The 24,511-nt window shown below is 47.8% G+C and overlaps 1 protein-coding gene across 1 annotated transcript in view; it reads left to right on the top strand.

Annotated features, from left to right (window-relative positions):
• The window catches only part of ACTR10 (actin related protein 10), a 186,669-nt gene that overhangs the window by 81,171 nt on the left and 80,987 nt on the right, over positions 1-24,511 (top strand). Inside the window, exons 7-8 of the mRNA XM_078660372.1 lie at positions 7,347-7,426; positions 24,392-24,427. Of these exons, the coding sequence (XP_078516498.1) occupies positions 7,347-7,426; positions 24,392-24,427 (116 nt within the window). The remainder of the gene's footprint in view (positions 1-7,346; positions 7,427-24,391; positions 24,428-24,511) is intronic.

Here is a 24,511-nt window from a genome sequence, read left to right on the forward strand (position 1 = left end):
AATAACATTATCCAAATTTGCTTCAGATATATATTTGCTTCAGAGATTATATATATATATATATATATATACAGGAACACCTCCTTCCTTAAAAAGAGAGAAGCCACAGCGGGGGATCAGGTTGGAGGAAGCTTTAATGAAACACACTCGGCAAATGCATTTCGGCAAGTTATTGCCTTCTTCAGTGCCCGGTGAGTGTTTACCAGGAGGCAAGTCCCTTCTCCCTTTCATATGTCCTCCTCACCGCTGATTAGTTACACCCTTGCACCCTATCCCATGTGAGTAGGTGTGTCCTTGTTGGATTTGGCCCACCGTGTCGCAGCAGACCACAAGTCCCAGCATGCCCCTGGGTGGTGCCGGGCTAAGCTGGAATCAGGTGCATATCAGGCAAGGCATCCGGACCTCGGGAAAATTGGGGTTACAGCCACTGTCCTGGATATAGTTCACCAAAGTCCTCCTTGTGTCCCCACACCGCATAAACCATGCCGCCTGGAATCAATTGCGCGAGGGTCCGACTGACAGTGCACCAGACCCGGTGTGAGGAAACATTCCCTCAGCATCGCGTTCTTTTCTTCCTGGATGGCAGGTGGGCTCCAGTCTTCCGATAACTCGGATCAAACAGAAGAGCAGCCGCAGCCGCCCACGCCAGTGGAGATGGAGCCTCTTGATAATGCGGGGGCTTCTTAAACGCGGCACAGGCAACCGCGTTGTAGATATACAGGAACACCTCCTTCCTTAAAAAGAGAGAAGCCACAGCGGGGGATCAGGTTGGAGGAAGCTTTAATGAAACACACTCGGCAAATGCATTTCGGCAAGTTATTGCCTTCTTCAGTGCCCGGTGAGTGTTTACCAGGAGGCAAGTCCCTTCTCCCTTTCATAGGGACACTTTGGATTCTCTTCTCCACGACCCTGGGAGCAATTGCGGGGGAGGGGGGCTGCAGGAGACATCAGAGTTCACTGGAGGCGAAACCACAGTGATTCGGTCTCTGGAAGGCTAGGGGACAATGCTGGCACCATGGGCTCATTCATTCAACTCTAGCTTGGAGTGACGGGTGCAGCGGTGTCGTGTTTCTGCAGTCACAAGGTCCTCTCAGAAGTGTTGGCCTCCTTTGCTTCTCAAGAGTTCTTGGTTCCTGGGTGAAGTGCTGGCAGGTCTCCCGGGCTTTGGGGTCTCAGCAGCTGCAGGACAAGTCATCTTTTGGTGCAATTGTCAAAGGCAGCTCTCAGGGTTGGCGCCAAGTCAGTTGCATGGGCTTCAGTTCTTGTTCTTTGCGACTGTTCACGTCTGTCTTCTTTCAGGTCAGCAGGATCTGTCTCTCTGGTGCCATGGGCTCCCCTAAACGCAGAATTTAGCAGTGTTAGGGGAGTGTAGAATAGTAGCTAATGGAGTACTTACCCTTGGGGTTACTACGCCTCCTATATGACCACTCGGAAAAATTAAGTCCACTTCAGTTAGCCCATCTCCGGCGTGGTACTAGCCGGGGGGAGGGAGGCGGGGCGGGGGCAATGCCTACTCTTCAGACTCATTTTCCTGCTTGTCCAGGTACCAAAAAGAGCATTGGACAAAGGGGGTTGGTGTCCTTTCCTGTGAGGGGTGCCAGATTCGAATTTCAAAGGCAGTGGCTTCTTTGAACCTCCCCTGCCTTGGAAAGCTAATCAGCAGGACATCCTGAGGGAGGAGGTGTGAACACCCTCTTCTTGTGCAGTCTTTGTCTCTGACTTCCTGAGAGCGGGGGCCCTCACCCTGGAAAGTCAGAAATCTGTCTCAGGTGGCAAGCTGGCAGTGACTAGTCGGCCAACACACCAGAGGCTGGTAGATTTTCAGGGGGACCTCTAAGGTGCCGTCTGTGTGCATGTATTCACAGATCCACCACTGGAATCATGATGGGTTTGTGAAGATGAAATGTTTGATAATAAACAACCCTATTACTCTATTTTCAGTGAAACCATCATCTATCTGGGGAACTCCTATTCACCAGTGTCCAGCGCGTGGGTTAAAACGGCTTCTCTGATCACTTGTATCGCCAGCAATGGAACTGACCAGCACAGGGGCATATCTGCTCATGCAGACAGATATATCCTCACATGTAATATAAAGCACCCTGCCTTAGGGTTCTAAGGCCTGCTGTAGGGTTGACTTACAAATATTACATGCAGTGTTAGGAGACATGGGCCATAGGGTTGTGTGTCATGTTGTGTTTTCACTTTTGTCTGCACCAAAACACGCATTGTGAAATGGCAACCCTGCACGAGTTTGACGAGGGGTCCCTTAGTGTGGCACAATTCGTGCTGCAGCCCTTGGGGACCCTCTTTAGTTCCTCAGGCCCTGGGTACCAGGGGTGACATTTATAGGGACTTGCAGAGAGTGAATGAATGAATGAATGAATAACTTTATTGTTTGGTTACTCAAAACCATTACATTAAAACAAACGTATAAAAAAATTACAAAAGTTAAAATAGGCAATATGTTAGCAAAATAGTCTATGCATCTACGGAGTCTCTATTCATTTAAGCCCTGAGTGACCATCAACTTAGACCGTGTCTCTTGAATGAACTTGCCAAATGAGGCCATGTCTTTTACTGTGGACAATGTATATAATTGATGGACCGCCTCCTTTGTGGTGCGGGTCCCCGCTTGTCTTAGGATGGGCCTGAGGTAAAGACTGCGTGCTGCACGCAGGGCCGGGCAGCAAAATAGCAGATGAGCATGGGACTCGCGTTTGTAATTGCAGAGCCTGCATTCCAATGCACCCAGTTCTGCCCGTTCAACGGCGTATAGTTCTTTAAGGGGCAGAGGGTGTAGTCTGTAGGCTAGAATCTTATGGAGAGCTGTGCGGCCCACAGCCTGCGTGAGATGGTGTTTGGGATTATACACAGTGTGCGGCAGGCATAGGGTCTCGTGCAGGTCTCTTGTCGCTAATGACTCCAAATCCAATTCGCGGGAGCGAACCCGAACTTGTTTCTTGATTGCGTTTTTGATCGCCGTGTAGTTGACTAGTTTGGGGTCCCAAAGCTCAGTGGGCAGGTTGAGGTGAACTTTTGCCGTGGTAAGGGTAGCTGACCAAGGATTCCCGTGTTCCATAAAGATATATTTCAGAACTGCCTTAAGTGTCTTATCTTTTGCAGCTGTAGCAAGGTAATAGTATTTACTTAAGGCCGCCATCTCTTCCAGATTTTGTTGGTTGAGCGTGAATTCTAGGCGGATAAGGGTGTTTCTAGTGCACTTCGGTAGATGAAATATTCTTTTGTATGCTCTGCAATTAACTTTTTTCAAGTTCCTTGTTGAGTTTGCCCGGGTACGCTTGCTGAGCGTAGTTGAGGGCCGGCATTAGTTTAGCCTTAAATACTCTTCGAATAGCCGTTGTAGATGGGCTGTGTGAGGAAGCTTGTAATTTGCAGAGTGCATAAGTGATGGTTTTCCCTTTGCCTTGGATTTTCTTTAACTGGGCGCCGGAGAGACCTGACTCGTGGTAGCAGACTCCCAGGTAGGTATATCGCTGTGTGCTTTCCAAGGAGAGATGGCCAAGGTTCCATTTTGCTCGTTTTTTATGTCGGTAGTGCCCGAAAATAACTATTTTAGACTTGGAAGGATTTGCCACCAACCTGTTTTCGTTGTTGTATGTTGCCAGGGCGGTCAGCATCTTTTGTAGTCCTATTTTAGTGTGGTCCAGGAGTACCAGATCGTCAGCGTACTGCATAAACTGGATTTTGATCCCCCCAATCCTTGGGGTTGCTAGGGCTGCCCCCAACAGGGCTATCTCCTGTCTGCTGTATACAGACTGAACAGCAGTGGCGCTAACACGCACCCTTGCTTTAGACCTCGGTCCGTGTCGATTTTCTCAGATGCGGAATCACTTGAGAGTTTAATTCTCACCCACGTTTTTTGATAGAGTGACTGAATTGCTCTTAGCAGGGTCGGATTGATGTTCCATTGTGCCAGCTTTCTCCATATAATTGCGCGGTCTACCCCATCGAAAGCAGCAGAGTAATCGATGAAGCAGGCGAATAAAGGGAGGGTTTTACGCGACCAAGCTTGATAGGCCAAATAGGAGAGTGCAGTGATGTTATCCACGGTCGAAGACCCGGGTCTAAAGCCAGTTTGGCAGAAAGGCAGAAGGCCTTCTTCACACGTCCAATCTGCGAGGTCCGTCAATATTGCACAAGCATAGGCTTTGCCCTCGATGTCCAAGAGGGCAATCATTCTGTAGTTGGACGAGTCTGATTTAGGCCCCTTCTTATGGATTGGGTGTAAAAGCGAGCCTCTCCAGGAATCTGGCACATCCACCAAGAGCCAGCATTCGTCATATAGGTGGGACAGATTTTCGGACCAGAATTCGATGTTCGCTTTAAACAATTGGCCAGGAAGACCATTTGGGCCTGGTGCGCCATTTTTCCTGATTTCTTTTTTTTTTTTAGGATTTTTGAGACTAGCAACTTACAAGGCAAGGCCTTCTTATCAGTGGTGGAGTATGGCTCGTCTCTTACTATCGGTCCATTGTTTCACTGGGAGGCCGGTTTGTCTTCATTGTATAGAGCTTTTACGTGGGCTACCCAGGTTGAAGCCTCAAGGGAGTTTTCTCTGTGATTAGTGCCTCGGCCAAGATTACTTAGGTAGCTCCAGAACTCTTGTGTTTTCCCGGGGCTCAGCAGGTCAAAGATCTTCAGCCATTGTTCGTCGCAGTATTCGCGTTTAGCAGCCCACACTTTCTTGGAATGGCTTTTTGCAGCCTCTTGTAGTTGTTTTTTATCTGAGGCTGTGCCATTTTTACGGAAAGCTTTTCGTTTCATATTCAAGTGTTTAGCACTATTTTTGATTACCCGTTGAATCCGAGTGCAGCTGGTGGGTGCCAATGGGGAGTCCTGTTTGAATCCTCTCGAAGTATCACCGCTAATGTCCCAGTGATGCCATCCCATGTTATTATAGCACCCTTCTGTTCACACGGTGGCCAACCCGCCCACAAATGTATCCAGTTATTACATTTGGAGGTCACTGCGTGCCCCCATTTAATTCTTCTGGGGAGCTTTATCAGTTCGTCTCCGTCAGCAGCCCCCATGCATTGCAGAGAGTGCTAAAGGTATTGCCATTTGGGCACACAATTGGATGCTTTTGGGGAAAGAGATCTGGCACTGTGGACCTGGTTAGCATGTACCCAGTGCACTATAGTCGAAATCACATCCTGTACCAGGTAACAAATATGGGTAACCATGTCAAAAAGGGGCACTTTCCTACAAAAGGACATTTCACTTTGTTGTTATATAAGTAAAATATTAATATTGCTCTGTGCCCAACCAATCCAAATACATTTAAATACCTTAAGATGTTTAAATCTTTGTATTGTCAAGTGATCCTGTTTTTTGTATTTATATATTCAATGTACAACTGCAATCTTAAATAGTGCCTGATGGGATTTACACATAAATGGTTTTGTGACGGTGTAAAAAATATTTAGAGTGCCTAAAGAAGTATAGGAATCATTAAGTCCTGGAACAGGAGTATGAACTTAAGGATCTGTTGTTTTATTCTTGTTCTTTACTAGCACTTTTATTTTAGTGTTAGCACAATAATTATGTAGTATGTGATGTAATTGAAAAAAAGCTACATTTTGTGACTAATACTAAAATATGACAATAAGACATGAAAAGAGGCTTTTGCGAGTGGAACAAACATTTCTGAAATTAACCAATTTTCTTTTTTTTTTAATGGGAAAAACATTAAAGACTGGAAATCAAATCCTGGGTCCCGAAGACCAGTTTTGTTTTGTTTTTAATAATTTTAAGCCTGTGGCGTTTTTGCTTAAAAAGTTGACATCTTGGGCAAAAGAGAGGCACTTTATAGGGGTGTCTTTGTCCTTTTTTTGTCTTTCTAATATGTCCCAAACTACTGAGGGAGTATGGATGACAGACAGGAGCAAAAGGGAAACTAGTAAGAAAAATAGGGATGTAGCATATGAGTGGAATGTAGAAGGAAAGAGATAAATAATTTAAGATGTTGGAAAACAGTTCTAACTTTAAATAAATCACAAAGCTCAGTGGAAATCGTAAAAATGAAGGAAATGGGAGACCGATGGGTGAGCATCTCTCTCCCAAGCACAATCAAAAAGAACAAAACAAAGGCAGTAGGAGAGGGAATAAGATGTAGTCACAGCACAGGAAAGGTCAGGACGGTTCAAGGTCATAATGTACCACCTCTCAAGCTCGGAGAGAAGAAAAATACAGGAAAAATAGTGTTACAGATGAGGATGGGGTAGAAAAATTAAAGGAAAAGCGTGATCTATGCAATCCTTTGCGAAAACCTAATTGTTAATTGCAATTTCGAGTTAAGATATTATTTAAGATGGTTTAGAAAACTGTTGAGGGAACACATTAGGTAAAATGGATTCTCACATTTAATATTTACCAAATGTGTTTTTCTCGGTGGTCAAATAGAGCTGTTGACCATAATGGTGAAAGTTAACGTAGTCCTCTCACCATGGGATTCTCTGGTTCATTAGAGGACGTTTGTTTGGATGACTATAGAGCTCCACTTTCTTGCATTCATTTACTTCTCCACCATTTGACAATGATACATGTGAACACATACCCCAGGACATGGTCAAAAGTGAATGAGACGAAAGAGAGGAAACACAAAGAGCTGTGCAAGCATACGTAGACAGGGGGGCAGGCACAGTGTAGATGAAGGACTAAAACATGCACTTTACCCCACATGGGAGAGCATATACATAGAAAGACGTGAACATGAGGATAACAACACAATAAGATGCAAGCACCGTCTGGCTTCTCTATCACTCCCACATCGGTAAGACAGAAGATTGCACTGCACCACCCACACTAGGGCTGGCACACGCATGCACGCACACACATAACCTTTAGCATGTTGTGGAAGGTCACAAGTCTTATTCAGCCCTCCTGCTTCGGATGCCCCACCAGTTGCTGTTTTTTGCATATGGATTGTGTGGGCTGCGAACCCTTCCTCTCCCTTTGGCACACTCACATTGGTAAGGTAGGTGGTCACAAGACCCATAGTCCCTTATAATGCACTCTCGATTAGACAATCCAAAAAATGTCATCATAGCTGAACTGGATGGTGTGTGATATATAAAGTGGTTCTTGTTCATGAAGTACTGTTCAAGAAGTGAGAAAACCTAGAAGGGACAGAAAAAATATACCAGTGCTCAAATCTCATATCCTAATTGTATCTAAATAGAGAGACTACTTAAAACGTTTGTATTCTTAGTTCTATGTACAGCTTAAGAATATTACTGTTATGGCCTTGCAGACAGAAGGGAAGTGATGTGGTGTTTAAACTGTTATATATTTTTATTGACTTCGTTATTTTGAACCTTTAGGGAGCTGGAAAATCAACTACTAGAGCAATGCACTGTTGATACTGGCACAGCAAAGGGACAGTCTCTTCCATCTGTAATGGGTAATGTTTCTTATATTCATTTCTTTATTTAACATGCCATTCTGCACTGTTTGTGGTTTTTCCTCCAAGATCAAATATTATACATCTTGCACGATTGCGTCACAAAGTTTAGTAACCAATGACGACTTGTAATTTAGGATCTCGTGCAGTCTGCAGCCAGCAAAGGAGTCCCCCTTAGGATACCAACTTCCGCCTGACCTGAGAAGTCATACTAATTGTTTCTTTCTGTAAGATTCTTTCATCCTGCTGATTTCCAATCTCGTGGAATGCACTTGGATACCATGCTGGGTCTCACTACTGAGTGTGCCTCCAGAATTTAAGTCCCTATGGACATAACCTGCTCCAGTTCACCGTTTTGTACTTCTTCCCTCTTTTGCATACCACAGATAGTTTTGCTTGCAAACCTTTTGCATATTTATGACTTGTATAACAATAGTAACGTAATAGTTAGGCCATTTGAATGCTGGGTTGTTCTTCCACATGAAATGATGAAGGAAAGTATAATTTTAAAATATGAAAACGAATCCTTAAACTAATAAATTCCCTTGATGTTGCTGCAACAGAAAACAAGTTAAAATATAGAGAAAATGGCAATGCTTTCAGATTCCTCCTTCCACTGTTGAGTTGATGTTCTTGGTCCTGATTTTTCGACATTTCCGCGTTGCCCTTACCACATACCTCAGTCTGCTGAACAAATTGAGCAGTTTCTTGTCTAGAATATGGATCTATTAAGCCATTGAGCAGCTTCACTGGCTCCTCTGCTGTAACTTTTCCATGCCTTCCCTCACATAACCATGCAAAACCACTACTCGTGAAGCTTTGGGATTACTTGCAACATCCCAGAGATGACCTCCTCCTTCCCCCAATCCTCTCTCTCGGTTTATTTCTTTGACAATTATGATTCGTCTGTGCCTCAGCAGACTCCTCTAATACTACAATGGAGTTGTTCAAAACTAGCTTGGATGCAGTCGAAGATGGGTGCTAGCTTGAGAACTTGTCACCGCAACAACGCTTACCATTCTGTGATTCTGGGCAAATCACTTCATCTCCCCGTGCCTAACAAAAAAATTAATGTGTCCTTATGTAACGCAACTGATTCTCATGTAAAGTACTCTGATAATGGACACCTTCTGGTCAAGTTTGGGCTATATAAACTCCAACCCAAAAAAAAAATATATATATATATATATATATATCTATATCTCGACAAGCGGCTCCCCCTTCCTCCTCTCCTGGGAAGCCAATTGAGTCGCACACGCTGCACTGAATTGATGGTTCTTTTTTGAGTGCAGTGTCGGGCAGACATTGATTTTGCAGGTAACCTGACGCGTTTCGTTGACGCCTGTCAACTTCTTCAGAGGTATTTGCTGCAAGTGGAAGGCTTGTGTGGAATTATATTCGTTCTTATAGTTGCCTGGCTGGCCCTCTAGTGGACATTTGTATGCGCTTGCACAGCATGCTGGTATCGGTAGTTCCACTGCCCTCTCCTTGCTTACTGCCGAGTATTTGTCTGTCTCTCTCTGGAACCTGAGGTGTCCAGAAGTGTAGCTCCTCTACTAAAACTCATTTTCAAAGTTTATGGAGGCGACATACCCCATTCTGGTGTCGGGCGGCAGCCAGTTTCCCTTGCCGTTTTAACGGGTCTGAAGGAGTGTGTCCATATAATTGCGGGAGACTCGGCGCTCTATCTGTCGGTGCGGTCCTCTACGACTGGACACCATTGCTTTAATATCGACAAGCGGCTCCCCCCTTCCTCCTCTCCTGGGAAGCCAATTGAGTCGCACACGCTGCATTGAATTGATGGTTCTTTATTGAGAGCAGTGTTGACTGTGTGTGACGGGGTCAAGAGGAATTGGCAAAAGGCGGGTCTTAGTTTTAACGGGTTTTATTAACTTGAGCAAATGGTCAGTACACTTCTTTCTTGAAGGCGTATTTCGTCGTGGCGACCTGCTTCTACTGGGTCTCCTGTGATGTCTTTCGGACGGGTCCAGTCGACGAAACGCCTCCGGGGTTTAACGTCTGGATCCGTCTTGGCTCTCGATTTAAAGAGACAGAAACAGACTTCCGTCAGTGGCGTGCTTTACATATATACAAGTGTAGGGGAAAGGGAGTGAAGACACATTAACCAGTGTAATCTTCTCAACAGCGTACTACAAGCGGTGCAAGGAAGTGCTCAGGGGAAAAGGTACACCGGATCAAGACCCCGGGTCACGGTAAACTACTCGACTCGTTCTTACGTCCCACCCAGTTCAGGATAGTATTGCGTACCTGGGTTAGCCACACACCTCCCCTGGGTGTGTGGCAGGGCGAATCGTGGAACCGTTGGCCTCCTGGCTTCTCGTCCGGTCTCTTGCTTCTAGCCTCCTCAGGCTCGGAGTTTGTCTCTGGACCCCGCTTCGTAGTACTCCGCTCTTCTCCGGTTTCCCTCCACACGTCTTCTCCTCTCCGGGTGAACAAGCACACCTGGTGTTGGCGTTCCTCCGTATAAGACGTCTCGGCGTCGGCGTACGACGCCGCCCACTCCTCTTCGTTAAAGGGCCAGTGTCTCTCCTCGGTCTCTGGTGCGCTGTCTGTGACGTCGAGATTCTGTGAAGGGTAGAAGAGGGGAGTTGAAGGGGAAACAATGTCCTGTACAGGTAGTGTCACTTTGTTACACACCTCCCCCCTTAGACACTCACGATCGGTGAGTGGGTGGCGTGATAGAAAGTCAGCCCCAACATTGTCGACACCCTTACGATGATGCACAGTGAATTTATAGGGTTGTAGGGACAAGAACCACCTCAAAACCCTAGGATTGTTCGACTTGTTGCGAGCCATCCACAATAGGGGGGCATGGTCAGTATACAATGAAAATTCGTGTCCCTCCAAATAGTATGCAAGTTTCTCCACTGCCCATTTAATGGCGAGACATTCTTTTTCAACCGTTGCATATTTCAGTTCACGGGGAAAAAGTTTTCTGCTAATATACAGTATTGGATGTTCATGATAGTCTGCTCCGACTTGGGAAAGCACGGCGCCAATGCCATAGTCTGAGGCGTCAGTGTGTAACAAAAAAGGTTTTGAAAAATCCGGAGATGTAAGAACCGGTGCAGAAGTTATTATGGACTTCAGTCTATGAAAAGCATCCTGCATCTCAGTTGTGGGTCTAATGGGCGTTGACAATTTCCCTTGTTGTTTCAGAGAGTCAGTGAGTGGAGCAGCTACGTGAGCAAACCGAGGTATGAAACGTCGGTAATATCCAACTAAACCCAGGAAGGCCCTCATTTCTCTTCTGTTCGTGGGGAAGGATGTATCCGCAATGGCCCGTATTTTTTCTATTTGAGGTTCAATAAGACCATGGCCCAATACATATCCCAAATATTTCACTTTCTGAAAGGCCACTTTTGATTTTTTTGCATTGACTTTTAATCCAGCGTTTTCCAGGACTGAAAAAACAGTGAGTAAGTGGGATATATGAGATGACCAATCAGGGCTATAGATGACAATGTCGTCAAGATATGCAGAAGTAAAGCTCGTCAATCCTTTCAAGACAGTGTTCATTAGGCGCTGAAATGTGGCTGGGGCGCCATGCAAGCCAAAGGGAAGGACCGTAAACTCGAAGTGACCGTCTTTAGTTGAAAAAGCCGTTTTCTTCCTGTCCTCTTCTTTAAGGGGCACCTGCCAGTACCCCTTCGTGAGGTCGAGCGTGGTAATATATTTGGCATCACCGAGCTTTTCAATAAGCTCGTCAACCCGAGGAATTGGGTATGCATCGAACGTCGAGATGTCATTAAGGGCTCTAAAGTCCATGCAAAAACGTCGACTTCCGTCGGGTTTTGGAACCATTACAATGGGACTAGACCAGTCACTCTTGGATGGACGGATAACGCCCAAGTCCAACATGTCGTCAATTTCTTTTCTGATATCAGCCCTTCGTGCTTCCGGTACTCTATAAGGACGTATCTTAACTTTTTTTCCAGGAGGAGTGTCAATACAATGTTCCGCTAGCGTAGTTCTGCCAGGTGTGTTGGAAAATAGGGAGTCATGTCTCGTGAGGATATCCTGCAGGTCTTTCTGTTGTTGTGCAGAAAGTTCGTCATTAAGGATCAGTTGATCCCGAGTGGAGGAGCTTCTTTGAGGTGAAGAGAGCAAGTGTACTTCAGCTGGTGGAGGTCCCAACCATTTTTTCAGTAAATTGATATGATAGGTTTGCTGTTTGGTCGGAGTCACTTGCAACTTATAACTTGTTCTCCCAATCGTACCAACCACTTTATAGGGTCCGACCCACTCTGCACGAAACTTCTGCGTCGAGGAAGGGAGGAGGACCAAAGCCCAGTCGTCGACGGCCAGTTGTCTCCATTTCTTTCCTTTATCGTAGGCGGTTTTCTGGCGTTTCTGACTCTCTTCCAATTGAGAGAAGGCTAACGCACTCAATTTACCCAGTTTGGATTTTAGATTCCTGGCATAATCTAGCGAGGCAGCCGTTTCCTCCACAACCTCGTTTTCCCAAGCATCTTTAGTCATCTCTAAGAGTGAGCGTGGGAGACGGCCGTACAGCATTTCAAACGGCGATATTCCCAAACTGCTATGTTTCTGACCCCGTATCGTGTATAAGGCTAGGGACAGCATTTGGTCCCAGTCAGATCCGCTGACTTCCATCATTTTCCTAAGGGTAGTTTTCAGAGTACGATTGTATCTTTCCACCAGACCGTCCGTCTGAGGATGGTATACAGAGGTACGAATCTGGTGGATATTCAAGTTATGGCAAATTTCTTTCATTAACTTCGATACAAAAGGTGTGCCTTGATCAGTGAGGATTTCTTTGGGAAACCCTACTCGACTAAACAATTCAATCATTTTCTCACCAACTTGTTTAGTTGTAGTAGCTGTTAATGGAAAAGCTTCGGGAAACCGTGTAGCATAATCAACTATTACCAGAATATGCTGAAGCCTTTTCTGGTTTTGGGCAAGGGTCCAATGATGTCCATACCGACTCTCTCGAACGGTTTACCAATAATAGGTAAAGGCTGCAGGGGGACTGCCGGTGGTTTGGTCATGTTTTTCTTTTGACAAATGCCACACTCTTTGCAGTATACTGAGGTGTCTTTATAGATCCCTGGCCCAAAAAAGTTATTCAGGATATTTTGCGTCGTTTTTTCATGACCTGTATGCCCTGCAAGCAAATGACTGTGCCCAAAGAATAAGACTTGATCTCTAAAGGACACAGGTACTAGGAGTTGAAGAGGATCATCTGGTTTGCCTTGTCTATACAGTAGATCGTTTCGTATTATAAATTTTGGAAAAACATTGTTATCCACAGTCTGATTTTCGTGAGCTTGTTCCCAGGCATTGTATAGTGTTGCATCGTTCGTTTGTGCAAACCGGAAACTTTTATCCATGATCCAGGGGTCTGGGGAAAGTAGCGCTGGAACTGTGTCATTTTGTTTGTCGGTTGAACCAAATCCTCGTGTGCCTCGTTCTGTCTCTTCCAACACCTGACGTTCCTCTAAAGAGGGGTATGAGACTTGTTCGCAAATTAGTTGAGCTACTCGATCACCTTTCTTTATTTGAAACTCTTTTTTCCCAAAATTAAAGAGTACAACTCCGACATTTCCCCTGTAGTCTTCGTCAATGACTCCGGCTCCTACATCAATGAAATGTTTTGCTGCTAGACCGGAACGTGGTGCAATTCTTCCATAGCAGCCTGAAGGCACAGCAATTTGAATATCTGTTTTTATAAGCTCTTTTCCCTGTGGGGGAATAGTATAATCGTAAGCACTGTATAAGTCATAACCGGCTGCTCTACATGACCCTTTTGTAGGTGACGTTGCATTTTCAGAGAGTTTGACAAAGCGTAGGATATCACCACTTGTTTTGTGACAGTCGTTTTCTTTCAAAATAAGTTTTGGTTGTAAGACACCTTGAGATTGAATGTATGAGCCTTTTTCCAAAGTTTTTTTAAACATTTGCAAAAATCTTGGGTTGTCTGTTCCGATAATCAAGTCTTCGGGGAGGGTTCTTAAGACGCCTACCCTAATAACATGCGGTTTCCCTATGGCCGGTAGTATTGGTACGTCGGCTAAAGGGTAGGGCTTAACATCGCCATGTACACATTTGATATTAACTTTCTTTTGGGGAATATACTGGTCAAGGGGTACATGTTGTGACTGAATAACTGACTGCCGACATCCTGAATCTAGGAGAGCTTGCACAGATGCACCATTCACCTTAACACTTACTCTGTATGTGGCTCCCATTTCTGCTGAATATAGCACATCTCTGGGTAGATAGCCGACCTCCATTGGTTCTTCTTGACTTCTTTTCTTCGGGCATAACCGTGCGATATGACCCCAATTTCCGCAGTCAAAGCATTGTGGTTCTGATGGCCTTGTGGGTCCCGTACTCCATGGACGAGGACGGAAAGAGTCTACTGGTCTCGGTACCCGCTTTTCATTTTTCTGTACGGGTCTGGAAGACTTTTCACTGTCCCAGCTTAACTTCGTATTTGTCTTGTTAAACTTTTCATAGTCCCAGTTTGGGTTTTTGGGTTGCGCCCGTGAAAATGTCGAAGCCATTTCGACCGCGTCCTTGGTGGTTAAGTTATGGTGTTGTCTCAGCCATTTTTGTGTTGCAAATGGAAGCGCTTCTAGAAATTGTTCCAAATATATTCGATCTAGTATTTCCTCTTTACTGCTGATTGACGGGGTGAGCCATTTATCGGCGGCCATTTTTAGTCTAACGAAAAGAGTTTTCGGATTCTCTCCAGGGTTTCCTCTTTCTTTTCGGAACCTCAATCTATATGCCTCTGCGTCCAGTCCAAGATGGTCTAATATTATTTTTTTAATGTCAGCATACGAAGTGTCTCCATTAGGGTTTGCGACCTGATATGTGGCCTGGGCTTCACCTCCTAACAGAGGCGCTAGGAAGAAGGGCCACTTAGTGATAGGCCAGCCGCATGCTCTAGCGGCTCTTTCAAAATTTAACAGGAACGCATCTGGGTCTTCCCCCGGTTGATATTTTTGGAGGGAAACTGTTGGAGCGCCATGGCTGACGGGTCTTTCTACGTTCCCTGTTCTTTGTACGGGGTCAGTCCATGGAGGTAACGATTCTGAGTGGGATTCAAAGGCTTTCTTCCATATTTCTCTATCAGCTTGAGCCGAAGTTAATTGTTGTTCTACTACCCATTCAAGTCTTTCTTGCCCCTTCACTAACTGTTGCACGACGGATTCCATCTTTTCTACACAGATGGTGCTGATGCCCGCATTCTCCACCACTCTGACGGGGTCAAGAGGAATTGGCAAAAGGCGGGTCTTAGTTTTAACGGGTTTTATTAACTTGAGCAAATGGTCAGTACACTTCTTTCATGAAGGCGTATTTCGTCGTGGCGACCTGCTTCTACTGGGTCTCCTGTGATGTCTTTCGGACGGGTCCAGTCGACGAAACGCCTCCGGGCTTCTCCGGAAACAATGTCCTGTACAGGTAGTGTCACTTTGTTACACTGTGCTTCTGAGAGTCTTATATATTCTTCAGAATGCATAGTCGAATGCATTCTGAAGAATATAATATAATTTATATAATGAATATAATATAATATATAATGCAAAAACTCTGTTGAGGTGGAGGTTCACCCACTACCTGTCTTGGAACACTCGTAGATGTTTATATCTGAAAGAGACACGTTAGTATTAGATTCCTTACCTTAGAATATCCCCAGGCGTCAGACTGGATCCGGAAATTTTTGCGTAGCAGTACCCTTGCGCGTCGGTAGGGGTCGTCTGCGGCTCCGCGTCCGTCGTCGGCGTCGTGGGCGCCGTGATTTCGTCGTCGGAGTACTTGGACGCCGCCTCCGCGTGCTGACGTCAGTTCCTCTTTTTTCCGCGCCAGCAAGCGCAGATCTGGAAAAAGCAGTAACCCTAGTCATTTTTTGACTAACTTTTTGATCACTTTTGATTGTTCTCGAAGTCTTTCGACTCCGACGGTGCCGTAGGGATGCCCGGCTTTAAGCACTGCGATGATTGCGACCGCCTGATGTCGGTCACGGATCCTCACCGCGTGTGTTTATCTTGTCTCAGCGTCGACCACGACGACAAGGCCTGCTCCGACTGCCGGGCCCTCTCTTCGAAAGCCAGACGGGAGCGGTCCCGCAGGCGGCTCGAACTCCGGCAGTCGTTCCCGCGCCGCGAGAGGTCCCGATCCCATGGGAGGTCGAGGGACAGGTCGCGGGCTCGGAGCCACCACAGTTCCGAGAGTAGGCCGCACTCCTCCGGGTCGAAGTCGTCGTCAGGTAAGCGGCACAAGAAGTCCAAGCGGCGTCATCGCTCTTCGGACTCCCCCCGACGCTTGCGCGATGCGGCCAGGGGTTCGGGTGACAACACCCATGCGGCTCCGACGGAGTCGCAGGCGCCGCGTCCAGCCCCATACCCTACGGTCCCTGGGCTCAACGCGACGCCGGAGGAGATCGAGCGCTTCCTCATGGCCATGAGGAAACTCTCTCCTCCGACGGGCTCCGCGGCGCCTTCGGGCCCAGCGGACCCGTCTGGGACCCCTAGCGGGTCGGGGGGATCTGCCCCGACGCCGTCGGGTGCTTCGGCCCCGGCGCCGCCGATGCCTTCGGGCCCGGCGCCGCAGGTTCCCGTTATCCCGACGCCGCCGCGCCTTCGGGCCCGGCGCCGAGGGGTTCAGTTGATCCAGCGCCGCAGGACGCCGCTGGACCTCCTTCGGGATCTGGTTCGTCGCCGGTGGACCTTACAACCTCCCCGGCGTCGGACCCTCAGGTGTCGCCTCCGGCGCCGTCCTCTGGCGGCGCCGTCCCCGGTTCCACCTTCGTTCCTGTTCCGGCACCGGGACGGCCCCGATGGGCGCCGCTCCAGACGTCGTTTGGAGAGTTTCACTTTTACGAACAGGCCCCATTAGTTGAGAACCCTGAGTTTCAGGAGATGGGTGATGAAGAGGACTGGGAGGGGTCTGAGGACCCTCTGACCAGAGAGTGTCAGTCTCACGAGGACTGGACAGGAGACCTTGGGGAGGCCAGTGGCCTGGACACCTCTCCAGACACTGGTTTTGTCTCCCCTCCTACCGTGGCTTGGGAGGAGGGGGCAACATATAGTGTGGTGCTGATGAGGGCTGCCAGGGCCTTGGGCCTTGAGCTCCCCGTCGCGGCCGTGAGGACTAACCTCCTCACTGAGGTCCTCAAACCGCAGTCAAGCTCGGCCGAGCCTCTGCTGCCCTTTAATGAGGCCTTGACCGACGTTCTTCTGGGCACTTGGTCCAAGCCCGCTACGGGTTCGCCCGTAGATAGGAACGTGGCCAGACGCCACCGCCCAGCCCCGGGCGACCCATGTTTCCTGTCCTCCCACCCTACCCCCGAGAGCCTGGTCATCCAGGCCTCCAATTCCCAGACCGCATTCCCGTCGGCCCCGCCAGACAGGGAATCCAAGAGGTATGACCAGTATGGGAAGAAGATCTTCTCATCTGTTAGTCTGGGCCTGCGGTCTTCCAACACCGCCTGCCTCTTGGGACGTTACACTCACTCTGTGTGGGATAAGGTCGCGGAGGTGCTGCCAGAGTGTCCGTTGGAGGTACGGGCCAAACTCGGCCAAGCCCTTGTGGAGGGCCGGGATGCAGCCAAGTATTCCATCAGGTGTGGGCTGGATACCACCGACTCGCTAGGTAGAGCGATGGCAACGACGGTGGCGGTCAGACGCCACGCCTGGCTGAGGTCCGCCAACTTCTCGGCAGATGTCCAGAGCACACTCATGGACATGCCGTTCGATGGCCGTGGCCTCTTTGGCGACAAGGCAGACCATGCGCTTGAGCGCTTTAAGGACTCCAGAGCTACGGCCAAGTCCTTGGGCCTCTCGGGCCATTGCCAGCAATCGGCTGCCTTTCACTCCTTTCGTGGCCACGGAAGGGGTGCGCCCACACGCGCCGCCAGCCACGCTCCGCAGGGCAATACCCAATGCGGTGGCGGCCGTGGGAACCGCCGTCCGGGCGGTCGGGGGCAGCGGCGAGGTCAGTCCACACCTTCCCCCGCAGCATCCGCCTCAAAACCCTCCTAGTCCGTGCTTTCAGGCCCATGTGACGCCAGTGGGGGGCAGGGTTCGCCATCACCACCTCCACTGGCGCACTGTCACATCGGACAGGTGGGTGCTGCAAATCGTCCGAAGGGGCTACTCCCTCCCCTTCGAGGCGACTCCTCCAGCCATGCCACCGCAGAACCACCGTGTATCGGGGGATCATTTGCGACTTCTGCAGGAGGAAGTTACGGCCCTCTTGGCCAAGGGGGCATCGAGCGCGCTCCTGGGCCAGAAGTAGGGTGTGGGTGCTACTCCCACTACTTTCTGGTACCCAAGAAGGGCAAAGGGGGCCTAAGGACCTAAGGAACTTCTTGGACCTAAGGAACGTCAACGGCTTCCTCCGGAAGGAGAAGTTCAAGATGCCGACACTGGCTCAGGTCCTGGCTGCCCTGGACCCAGGAGACTGGATGGTAGCGTTGGACTTGCAGGACGCTTACTTTCATATCCCCGTCCTGCCTGCCCACCAGCGCTACCTGCGGTTCATGGTTGGCCACGAGCACTTTCAATTTACCGTGCTCCCCTTCGGCCTTACCAGCGCCCCACGGGTGTTCACAAAGGTGATGGCGGTGGTCGCAGCTCATCGGCGCAGGTTAGGGGTTTCAGTCTTCCCCTACCTCGACGACTGGTTGTTGAAGGCGGGCTCGCCCCAGACAGTCGTCAGCCACCTCCAGACGACGGCAGACCTCCTGCACCAGCTGGGGTTCTCCATCAATGTGCCGAAGTCACACCTGTGCCCCTCTCAGAAGCTCCTCTTCATCGGAGCGGTTCTGGACTCTGCGCGGTTTCGGGTTTATCCACCCGAACAGCGGGTCCGGGATATTCAGGCTCTGATTCCCATCTTTCAGCCGTTATCCCGGGTTTCGGTCAGGTTGACGCTGCGGCTTCTGGGGCTGATGGCCTCCTGCATCCTACTGGTGCATCACGCCAGGTGGCGGATGCGGGCTCTGCAGTGGGACCTGAAGTTTCAGTGGGCCCAGCATCAGGGCAACCTATCCGACCACGTCCTGATCTTGGAGGGCACTGCGAGACAGCTGCAGTGGTGGCTTACGGACCGCGATTGGGTCAGCTGCAGATCCCTCTCCCTTCCCCAACCGGAGCACGTAGTTGTGACGGACGCGTCCCTCCAGGGCTGGGGAGGCCACATGGGAGAGGCGGAGATCAGAGGCCTCTGGTCTCCGGCGGAGACCCGGCTCCACATCAACCTGTTGGAGCTCCGGGCGATTCGTCTGGCACTGAAGGCATTCCTCCCCTCTGTCCGGGGGAGTGTAGTGCAGGTATTCACGGACAACACCACCGCCATGTGGTACTGCAACAAACAAGGCGGGGTGGGGTCGTGGATCCTTTGTCAAGAGGCTCTTCGCCTTTGGCAATGGTTGGAACGCCAGGGCGTGACCCTGGTGGCTCAACACCTGGCAGGTTCTCTGAACGCCAGGGCGGACGAGCTCAGTCATCGGTGCATGATGGATCACGTATGGCGTCTGAACTCGGACGTGGCGCGAGGCCTCTTTCAGCGATGGGGAGGGACTTGGTTAGATCTATTCGCCACCGAAGAGAACGCGCAATGTCATCAGTTCTGCGCGTTGGAATTTCCAAGGCGGCACTCGCTCGGAGACGCTTTTCGTCGCTAGTGGGGTTGCGGTCTGTTGTACGCCTTTCCGCCTATACCACTTCTGCCCAGAGTGCTGAAGAAGATCAAGCGCGACCGGGCCCAAGTCATCCTTGTGGCTCCGGACTGGGCGAGAAGGTACTGGTATCCAGAGCTACTCAGTATGTCAGTCGATCCCCCGGTTCGTCTGCCTCTTCAGGAGGACCTTCTGTCGCAGCAGCAGGGGACGGTCCTCCACCCGAACCTGTCCAGTCTCCACCTCCATGCTTGGAGATTGAGCGGCGACAGTTGAGGCCATTTGACTTGCCTCCTGAAGTTTGTAACATCATTCTGGCAGCCAGGCGTCCCTCCACAAAGTCGGTATACGCCTGCAGGTGGAACAGATTTGTGGCATGGTGCACAGCAAAGGCTGTGGATCCCCTCAATGCCCCTCTTTCTGAGGTCCTTCTCTTCCTTCTTTCTCTTACCCAGCAGGGCTCTGCTCTGGGCACTATCAAGGGCTACCTTTCTGCTCTTTCAGCCTTTCTCAGGCTGCCTGATCAACCTTCTTTGTTCAAGTCCCCTATTGTTAATAGATTTCTTAAGGACATCACACACACGTTTCCTCCTGTTCCATTTGTGATGCCTCAGTGGGACTTGAACCTGGTTCTTACATTTCTGATGTGCGCTCCCTTTGAGCCACTTCACAACTGTCCTCTTCGCCTTCTGACTTTGAAGACTGCTTTCCTGGTTGCCATCACCTCTGCCAGGAGAGTGAGTGAGCGCCAGGCCCTTTCTTGTACTCCACCTTTCCTTTCTGTCCATCCGGACAAAGTGGTGCTGCGTACCAAACCTTCTTTCCTGCCCAAGGTTGTCACGGCCTTCCACATCGGGCAGTCTATCACCTTGCCAACCTTCTTCCCGCCACCGCATCCCTCTAAAGAGGAAGAGCGGCTCCACCGTCTGGACCCAAAACGTGCGCTCTCATTCTACTTGGATCGCACACGCCAGTTCCGGGTGGATGACCAACTCTTTGTTGGTTACGTGGGCGCGAAGAAGGGGAAAGCGGTGCACAAGAGGACCATCTCCCGGTGGATCATCCTGTGTATCCAGGCATGCTGCTCCTTGGCTAGGAAGGAGCCTCCTGCTGGATTGCGGGCTCATTCTACCCAAGCCACGGCGACTACCACTGCCCTGGGCAGGGGAGTGCCCTTACAAGACATCTGTCAGGCGGCTACGTGGGCATCACTGCACACGTTTGCAAGACACTACTGCCTGGACAGCCAAGTCCGGAGGGATGGCTTCTTTGGCCGTTCCGTCCTCCGCGACTTTCTGGTGTGATTATTGGTTCGCAGACCCACCACCGGGGTTGGTATTGCTGGGGTATCTATTCTAAGGTAAGGAATCTAATACTAACGTGTCTCTTTCAGATGCACAAGTTACTACTTGTGTAACGATATATCTGTAAGAGACATTAGTTAGTATTAGATTCCTTACCGACCCACCCATCCTCCCTGTTCTGCGAACCAATATCTAGGGTTAGGGTTGTCCCCTTTCAGGGCCCTAGTTTCAATGGCACCAGTGTTGGTTTTTAACATGGCTCTGCGTTTCTGGCGCGGAAAAGCTGTGTCTAAGAACTGACGTCAGCACGCGGAGGCGGCGTCTAAGTACTCCGACGACGTCATCGCGGCGCCGACGACGGACGCGGAGCCGCAGACGACTCCTACCGACGCGCAAGGGTACTGCTACGCAAAAATTAAATTAAAGGGTACATACACACACACAGCAAATATCCAGCCAGATTCTGGAAAAACTGCCCTACTACACTCAATCTGTAATATACCCTTGGGAAGACGTTCCTGAATTGATGAGATTGAATAATATAATCACCATAGACATTTCCACTGTAGTTTAGTACCAGTCTCAAAGATTTAACACATTTGGAGTGGTTCCGGTGCAGGCATGTAATTAGAATAACTAAAGGAGGGGACATCTGCATCGCAGAGGAATGATGCAATTTGAACAGCTGTGCGCAAAACATGAATGAGGCGGGGTATACATTTTTTAGATTCCTCCGATGGTAGTAGGACCTTCAGAACTATGTTCTAGCAGGAACCTTGCAGAATGTTCCCTAGTGAAAAGCAGAATCCTGGATAAGCCGCTGACGAAACAAACATTGGTAGAGCCGATAGGTCTGGCTTTCGTTTTGAGTCCTGACCAAAACAATACTGCAGTGACAAACAAAACAAAAAAATGACTTTCTATGTACAGTTCATGTGTGTGATCAAGAACTTAATGTGTGACAATTCACAGTACTCTGGAGATGTAAAATAGTTCTTCATGCATTACAATGCCACCACTCCATAGGATCTGGAATGATAAACCACATGGACAGTAGCATACAGAGAGAAGAAAATTCTGATCTGGGAGTGGCCAAAGTCCACTCTATTTATTGTTTAAAGAATCGGAAACAGTAGGTCTTGCAAGCATCTGCCCTTTCAAACCAGATGTAGAAAGAAGTCTCATTGATATATAAGGCACTACTTACTAATCCGCTTGATACGTTGACTTGCCAGAGGTTCAAAGGGATAAATGAGGCGGGTCCCCTGCAAGATTGGGATGGAAAAAAAACAGGTGTACCTGAGGGAAATAGCAATACGTTCTGGTTTTTATACTGATCCTGTAAAAGGTTTTTCATTGTATATACTACACTAGAACATAACTGTTACCGTGGAGGGAACTTGTCTTTGCAATATGTGGCTGTGGATGAGAGGGAAATTAAAGGTTCACGTTTTCTCTGAGCCCAGTAGAAGACTTATTTGTCAGTGTATTAGGGTTCCCCTTTGATCTGACTGCTAAATTAATGCTGTTGGGAATTTAGAATTTGCAGGCTTTTTAGGCACGTACCACAAACTGTGATGATTTAAGGCCTAATTTTGGCACGCTATGACGAAGCACAAACATGGTGCTCCCACACCTCCCAAGAAATATATGTGTGGTGTAATTCTAGAGAGTTGTGCATGGCGGTGAAATAAAGTGTGTAAGCAGGTCATGGCTGCCCAGCACAAATTTGATAAGATTTGGAGAGCATGGATTCGATGTCATGTGCTAATTTGAATTTAATGGGGATCAAGCAGACATTGCGAGTATGATTACCATAAACAATGGGGCAGGTTGTTGACAGCTTACGGTGTATGGTGAGCACTCCACAGTAAGATTGAACCCTATGGTTATTGCTGATATTAGAAAACTGTAAGGGATTAGCGATGGCGCTCGGTCTGGGATTTATAATGTTTCATTATTTGTTTGTTATGAGAAAAAAATGAATGCATTTATTCATTGTTTTTACAGCGGCTACTAAATTACCAAAGTCCATCAGTTGGCTCCATTCTGTTGTATTATGCAATTATATTGTACACCTGTAATCTCCCTGTTTGGGGGGTGAACATATCTTCCTTGCGTTACCATAACACAAGCAACCCAAGACCGGTTTTGGTTTAATTGGGACTTACCAGAAGGGTGTAGCGTTGTTCCATTGGCACAATAAGGGATAGCAAACCCATCTTGGGTAACTTGTGTTCCAGTTCAGGGAGTTTGAGCTGGAGAGTTCCTATATGAGCTGGGTCATCATGGATTTGCATATGGCTTGGTCCAGACTGAGGTAGCATAGTCAGCAAAAGAACAATGGGTTGAATACTACACTGAGCGATTGCCAGTGGTTAGACTAATTGCAAGCTTTCCTCCAATCACCTGTTGTGTGTTTAAGATGTCATTAGTTACACCCAGTTACTGGAAACACTGTCTTGAGGGAAACTAAGCGGTGATGGGTGGAATGCTTGAATTATGCTCAGTCCCCTGGTAATTACCCTGGGACGCATTCAATTCCATTTTTTTGTGCTCAGTCCAGACAAGACAAGAACTACCCTTATACAAATTAAGCTTGTTTCTGCACCAATAGGAATAATCAAGCCAGGACTGCCAGGCCAAGTACCCCGCTGAAACCTACCACCCCAGACTGATTTCAGTTTATATGGACCTTGTCACTGAGTTTCCTCAATTGGCGTGTGGATGTTGTTTGCCTGTATAAAAACGCATAAGTGTATTTGTTGCTCATCCTTGTTTTTATATTTCTCGGATGTGTGGCAGACAAGTCTCTTCCTTCCTTTTTTACATGCATGTGCCATTCAAAGGATTGCTATTGACCATGCTTCGCTTTCTTCTGTTGCCTCACTTTTTCTGCCATTTTTACTATTTCCGTATCATGTTCTTCAGCAGTGGATATATTAGGTTCTGTTTTCCACACATCACTTAAAGCAATGTGATCATATAAGTATCAAAACATGTTGATAACTTTTGGTAATGTATTTCTCAAACTATTTTGTTTTTACTTGAAAAATATTCTTTCTCATAGCTGTTTCTGTTTTGTGTGCGTCATTCGTTTTTGGGAAGAGACTGGTGGAAAACCTTAATAACTTAATTTATTTCCATATACCTAGAACTTTTAGGAAATCCAATTTTGACGGACTTGTGTTGGGCACTATATCCGTTTTTGCTCAGTTAAATGTATGTGGGCTAAGTAGCCTGCTACAAAGAGAAATTTACATTTTTCTTTAAGGTTCATGGAAAATGTTGCTTTTTATTTCAGCACACCCTCTGGTTCAATTTCGGAGAAGCTATTGTCACAAAGTCCTTGCATGCATACTCAAAAGACAGCCTTGAAGCTATTCAGTGTGTTTAGCAGTTTTATACAACATCTACTGCTAATTGTCCTCCTCTTTCCCCCACTGAGATCTCTGTATTGCTACATAATTACGTTTAAGCAGTGAGAGCTTGTTTATTTCCAATGAAGGGAGACAAAGTTACGAAAATGTATTTGGTGCACTTTAACCCCCAAGGAGAAATAACATAACCACTTTACTCTACGTTGGCTACTGTTCTAAAGCTTATGATAGCCAGAAAGTGAAGTAAAACCAGTCTGGGAAACTGAGGACAAAGCTCTGATGAAATGTGGCAGACCATGGACTCTATTGGTATTTTCCATTACTTTCTGTGACATGGGAAAATAAAAATGTTGTATTGCATTTACTGGGGAGTCCCGCCTAGGGAACTTAGATTTAAAGTGTGGAAACAATTACGTTTAAGACTTAGCATTCAGAGACTGCTACCTGGTTTATTGTTGGACTCTACTGTGCTACTTTTTAGCGAGAATCTCTGTATTCTTTTTGAAGTCTAAATTGGGGTGCTATACTTTTAATGGCATGCAAAATTCGGTTGTATTGTGCAAAATGTATTTATAATGTTTTCATTTTTTTTACAAATCATTAGGTTCTGTTCCAGAAGCCATCGTTGAAGACATTAAAGGTAAGATGCTTCCCTTAAAAAAAAAAAAAGTTTAATTTTACTCTGTATTACTCAGTTCTACTACATTGGTCCTCCCATTGATCA

This window comes from Lissotriton helveticus, chromosome 9 (assembly GCF_964261635.1).
Source record: "Lissotriton helveticus chromosome 9, aLisHel1.1, whole genome shotgun sequence".
NCBI lineage: Eukaryota > Metazoa > Chordata > Amphibia > Caudata > Salamandridae > Lissotriton > Lissotriton helveticus.